The 6,000-nt window shown below is 39.8% G+C and overlaps 1 protein-coding gene and 1 long non-coding RNA gene across 2 annotated transcripts; both read right to left on the bottom strand.

Moving 5' to 3' along the window:
• Positions 1-966: 966 nt before the first annotated feature.
• LOC117244295 lies at positions 967-1,721 on the bottom strand. The gene is made up of 2 exons (XR_004497107.1): positions 1,667-1,721; positions 967-1,349 (listed from the first exon to the last, which is right to left on the bottom strand). It is a non-coding gene; the product is annotated as an uncharacterized LOC117244295 (long non-coding RNA).
• Positions 1,722-2,560: 839 nt separating this feature from the next.
• LOC107202816 (suppressor protein SRP40-like) lies at positions 2,561-4,918 on the bottom strand. The gene is made up of 5 exons (XM_033513592.1): positions 4,830-4,918; positions 4,368-4,422; positions 3,802-3,811; positions 2,726-2,873; positions 2,561-2,597 (listed from the first exon to the last, which is right to left on the bottom strand). Exons 1-5 carry the CDS (start codon positions 4,871-4,873, stop codon positions 2,561-2,563), a joined length of 294 nt encoding a protein of 97 aa, XP_033369483.1. The 5' UTR covers positions 4,874-4,918.
• Between the last annotated feature and the right edge of the window lie 1,082 nt (positions 4,919-6,000).

Below are 6,000 nucleotides of genomic sequence, written 5' to 3'. Positions count from 1 at the left end.
GGGAGGAGTGTGTAAAGCAGCCCTGCCTGCAGGATCTGTGGCCAGCAGGCTACTCCAGCACTTCCTCCCGGAGGTGAAATAGGTGTGAAGGGCTTGTCCACAGCTGCTGTGGGCTCTGAGATACCTGAGACAACAGTGGGGGCTTGGCACCTGTGTCACAGACAGAGTGGGAGCTTCTAAGTTTATTAGAGAAGCCCTCCCATTAAGTCACAAGGTGTGGAAAGAACCCCCTTGCTTTTTGAACTTCTCAAAGAGGAGACTAGTCCTGGTCTGGGGTCCAATCTTGGGTCAATGGTTGATGTTCAAAGGATTATACAGGTGTAAATAAACCTTTATACAACTTCGTCCAGCAGCATTAAGGATGGCAAAGCAAATATATTTATAAAAATAAAATTATTTATTTATTTTATTTGGTTGCAATAATGATAAAGATTTTTGAAAAGGACTTAATCAGAATTATTTACAGCACAGTAGGTAGCTATAACTACTAATATAGTACACTGGTTTTGAAGCAATATTGAAGCAGTTATAATAAAGCAATTATATTGAAGCAATTATGTTAAAGTCCTTTAGCTTACTTTTTAGAAGGGGAGGAGCTTCATAGAAGCTGTCAGTGCTCCTGTCATCAGCTGACAGTCATCAATGGAACACTGTAACCAAGGACAAAACAAGGGGCAGCTTGGGCCATAAACAAGCTGTCTAGATACAGACAAACTATTCTCAAAGAAAATAGTTGTCTTTTGATGTGTGCACAACCTGCTACTCTTTCAACCTTCAAAGCACTGAAATAATGACATTTTCAGCAAAACATGCTGCTAGGTCTGTCCTAAGAAACAGAAGGCCTCACACCCCAAGCAGTTTTTTCCCTACAAAACACACACTATCACAAGAATTACAAAGCTCATGTCTTCAGCATTTCCACCCAGAAATCAATGACTACAGTGTGATGAAAAGAACAAGCACTTCTGACTGATAAAACTAAGGGTTTTATTTGTATCTGTTAAAAGAAATCTGTCTACCAGTGGAATCCAACATAGAGGAGCAGACTTGTTTATATTTAAATCAATTAAAAATTTTTTATAATTAAATTCAGAGAAAATGGAACCTTATACAACAAAAACTATATACAAAAAGAAAAAAGTCTTTGTACCACCTATTCCTCAAAATCCATCTGAGACTGCCTTGAAAAATACAAGTACTTATATATAAATGGGATGGTATTGTTGTGGAGTGAGATCTGTCCTGCATGTTGGGCAAAAGCTGGCAGTCTGAAGGGCAAAAGGGAGGCACTGACTGCAGAAAACATGGCCACACAGTGTTGACAAAATCAGTCGTCCACTTTGCATGATCTGGAAGAAAGAAAATCATAACAGGAAAGAATTTGAGTTTGCTGCTTTACTGGAAGCAGGCAAATAGGACTTGGAGAATCTGCAACGTGTCAGTTGCTGCTGAATAATGAGGAACACGTAGGTCTGGCAGTGCCTCCTTGGCAAAAGTTTCTCCCTCTACATATACCAACAAGAAGTAACTTTTAGAGCTCCAAAGCAAGTTCTGTGCTTCAAATCAGCTGCCCACAGCATCCCACATCAGCCAGGTCGGTTGTGCAGCTCCCCTTCTTCCCCATTCCCCTCCCACAGAGTTGGAAAGATGACAGGTGGGTCCTTACCTGTGGGTAAAAATCCATGCAGATTGGGCACCTAATAATACCTGCTGGCCAAGCACTAGAGAGAACAGAATCAGAAAGAACATGTGGCTGTTTATGTCACCACACACTGAGGGTCACTGGTGCATAAAATGTCATGTAATCTCTGACTGTGCTGAGCAACCATGGCACATTTCCTTTGGAGAGCCCTGCATATCCTTAACTCTCTCAGTTTGCTGTATGTAATAATGACTGTGGGTCTCTCAAAGGAAACAACATCTTGGTTTTCACTGGGAGAAGGATGCAGTTGGGCACCCTGCTCTAGGATCTGAAGTATCAGCAGCCTCCAGCACTGGGCAGTCTCTATATGGCAACATTTATGTCCAACAGGTCATCAATAACAGCTTTGTTATTAAAGCATCAAGCTCTCCTCTGGAAATCCTATTAGTATATATTCTATTACTAATTCTATTAGTTCTAGAATGGAGCAAACCTGACACTACAGTGTTACTGCAAACAGCTCTGGCAAGAAGAACCCTTTGCTCAATGTTAAGTGCTGCTCTTCAGCCTCACCTAAACAGAGCAGGAAGGTGAATGACAGAGAAGCTTGAGATTGAAGTGAAAAAATATGCCTTTTTTATATTAAGTTCTCTCCTACTCTGCCCTTCAGTAATCCAAAGCACACCAGCTTTATTAAAACCTGCACAGAATTTGTCTGTGCCATCAATACCAATGGAAGTATTTCCTTATCTAACAGCACTACTAGAGTCTGGCATGAAAAGAAAATGTAATGCATTGTGAGCTATGGCATGTGCCTAATCACCCTCTCTTGCCATACCCCCAAACTCATCTTTAAGGTTGCCTGCAAAGCTTTCTATCTGCCTTGGGCTGCCTCCCTCTCCTAAAGTAAAAATAGTATCATTTGATCATCATGCAGCATGGGATGTGGTCATCACTGGAAGAGTAAGTAAGTAGATGAGTAGAGTAAATGAAGGTTTCAAAGGTAAGCCAGACCATAGCGGTAAAACGTATGAAAAACAAAAGGCAAAATTCCATGTCTGGTAGGTCATGAGGCATACGTACTCTGAACTTTCAGTTTCATCTTCTGATGAATCCCCTTCTTCAGATGATGAATCAGTCACAGACACATCATTATCTGTTGCTTCATCTTCATCATCATCACTCAGTACAGAGCTGTCCAACAGCTGCTGGCTTCTTTGTTGTTCGTACCCTGTAATTTGATTTCAATAAGTTAGATCTAATATTACTCTCTCTCCTTGGAACTACCCTTTAAATGCGTTATATCATTATAAATGTGATAATATATGATCTGTAATGGTTCCTATTTGAAATGGCCCCAGCTGGGTTAAAAGCAATCTTAAACAAGCTAGTTTCTCTAAATATTGAGGCTGAACTGTTCCACACATTGTGACTGTTCCACTACAGACCAAAACAAAACATTTGCTCTATTCACCCTACAAACAGCTAGAACTGTTACCTGAGAGAGTCTCAGTGTCATATATTCCACAGAGTTATACTACTTGTGAACAAATCTGCCTTACAAAGGGAGCCTCCCTTGTACAATTCTTACTAACAGGATCTGCTGTGGTCCTATGGTGTTAAGGTAACTTAAAAATTGTAACACATATAGTTCAAAGGAGATAAATTGTTAATGGCCTGGTAACACCCAAAGGGTGAGAAGAGGTGTTTGCTTTTTAATTCTCAGAATACACATGCAACAATGATCTCTGCAACTCCTGTGTCCATGTAACAATTATCAAGCACTCATCAGCTAAAATTACAGAAAATGTCACCAAATTAAAGTTCCTTCCTATATAAGTATTGAGCTACAACTTCTGTTGTGGGGATTTTCCACTGTGTTTGATAGCAGCTATCAGACACAGATGGGATCCATTCTTTAGGACAGTGGCCAGAGGCTTTAGCACTCTTCTTTGCCTTTTGCTAAATGCAGTTTCAATCCCTGCTGCTCAAGATGGTTGGAAAGGACACAGAGAAACTATATTTAGTTTTATTATTATGATATGTATTTATATATTTAATATATATAATAGATTAATGTATTATCAGTATATTTATTAATATATTTATTTGGTTATATTTATAACAATTCCATTATCAACTTCAAAATGTAAACTCACCTTCAATAAGCTTGCATCAGTGCATATGTGAAGAGAGAAAAAAGAAAATACGATTAGACTTTTCTGTGCAGCCCTGGTGTTACACACTAGTACCAGCTCAGCCAAGCAATTACAACAGATCAGATGATCAATGCTTGGCTATTGCTCTCTAATTTTGGTTAAGGACATTAAAAGTAGTAGCTAAAGAGCTGCTGACTGAAAACAAATAAGAGGCTGGCTGCTTTTTCTCTTCCCACTGCTGGAACAGGATAGAAACAGAGGCAGCTTCACAACCACCTGAAAACCCTCCTCCCCCCTCCCATTTCATTTTCCAAACTGGATTTTGGAATTCTGTTTCTTTCCCTCAATTTTTCCCAAACAGGAAAATTCATATTAGATGAACTGAAGTAAAGAAGAAGAAGAAAAATGAACAGGAACTGGGAGGAAAGAATTCCAGTTTGCTGGTCTATGGGCACCAGACAAATAGAACTTGAATAGCTGCAATCTGTCAGTAGCTGCTAGTAGTTCCCTCTCTTCCCCATTCCCCTCCCACAGAACAGAAATGATGACAATACATGGATCCTTACCTCTAAGTACTCATCCATCCAGTTTGGAGAACTAAGAGTACCTGATGACCATGCACTAGAGAGAACACAACCAGAGGAACTTGCAGCCATTAATTTCACCACACATAAAGGGTTACTGATACACAGAATGTCAGAAATTAAAACATCTACTCTGATTTAGCAACACCCCAGCCCACCAACACAAAAATTCCAGAAAACTCTTATGTACTTCAAGCATTTCAATGCATCTCAAGCAATTATGTAAGACATATTCATTAATGACTTCATGAATAGAGAAAAAAAAAATTCTGTTGGATTTTAGTAGGATTTGTTTTTTTTAAAGTACTTCTCTTCCAGACAGGATATTATATTCTATGTCTGTTTTTGCATAATATCAAGCAGAACCCAAACTTTGTCAAAAGGCTGTTTCTACCCTATGTCAGAAATTAGACTTTAGAGAGAGACACTTTATCTGTCACACACCTATTGTTGTTTCTTCCTTCCTCTTCATCACTTGCCAGTAGCATGGCTGAATTATCTGCTTCTCTGGAAACAAGTGGGTGCTGCTGGTTTTGCTCCGTCTGCTACAACAGGGCAAAAACAGAGGCAGTTTAAGAACCACCTACACACCCTCCATTCTGCTCCCCCAGTAACATGATTTGATTTGGTCTATAAATGTTTCTTCCCCTCTTTCTCCCCCAAATAGGCAAGTTCAGCTGTGATAGCCACAAACACTTGGTGTTAGATAAACAGCTGCTGAGGAAAGGAAAGCTCCACAGGGATTTGGAGTAAAGAATTCCAGTTTGCTTCTCTATGGGCAGCTGACAAAGAAGACTTGAAATATCCTCAATCTGTCAATTGCTGCTAAATAACGAGGAACCCAAAGATGTAGTAGTGCTATATTGATAAGTATTTCTCCCTTGATGCACACCACCAATAAAAATGGCTTGGAAGGATGTGCAGATTGGAGCTTCATAGCAAGGGCTGTCCTTCAAGCCAGCTGCCCATTATCCAGATAAGTCCCATAGCTCCCCCTCTGCCCCATTCCCCTCCCACAGAAGATGCAAAGATGACATAGGGATTCTTACCCATAAGAAGCAATCCTTGTAAACCACACTTTCTAGGGGACCAAAGAGCCTTGTGGTAGCATGAACAGAACAAGAAAAATATACAGTCATTATTTTCACCACACAACAAGGGTTACTCATACAAAAAATGGCAGAACTTAAGTATCTCCTAGTCTGATCTAGCAAGATCCCAGCCCAGCAACAGCCCAGTCCAGCAACACGACCATTCTAAGTACTTTTATGTACTGCAAATATTTCAACATATCCCAAACCATAGTGTAAGATACAACCAATAATGTCTCCATGAACAGAAAAGTTTCTGATGGATTTTATGTTTTGTTTTGTTTTTTATGCTGTTTTCTTCCATACAGGCCACTGTATTTCAGGTATGAAGTTTTTGCACAGGATTAAACAGAACCTAAAATCTTGGCAAAAAACCTGTTGCTACTCTGTTAGAAATCAGACTTTGGAGAGACACATTATCTGTCACATACCCATTGTTATCTCTCAGTATTTCATCATCATCACTGGCCAGTAGAACAACTGAATCATCCACTGGTGTGGAGAGAAGTGGGTACTCCTGGTTC

This window comes from Parus major, chromosome 4 (genome assembly GCF_001522545.3).
Source record: "Parus major isolate Abel chromosome 4, Parus_major1.1, whole genome shotgun sequence".
NCBI classification, from domain to species: Eukaryota; Metazoa; Chordata; class Aves; order Passeriformes; family Paridae; genus Parus; species Parus major.
This window is presented reverse-complemented; position numbering and strand designations above follow the sequence as displayed.

What these genes read in the sequence shown, in the direction of transcription:
- LOC107202816 (XM_033513592.1), bottom strand. Translation starts at nt 4,873, where the DNA reads ATGCTACTGGCAAGTGATGAAGAGGAAGGAAGAAACAACAATAG. An exon ending in GAAGGAAGAAACAACAATAG is followed by an intron (nt 4,423 to 4,829) that starts GTGTGTGACAGA and finishes TGTTCTCTCTAG; the next exon opens with TGCATGGTCATCAGGTACTC. An exon ending in GATGAAACTGAAAGTTCAGA is followed by an intron (nt 2,598 to 2,725) that starts GTACGTATGCCT and finishes TTACTCTTCCAG; the next exon opens with TGATGACCACATCCCATGCT.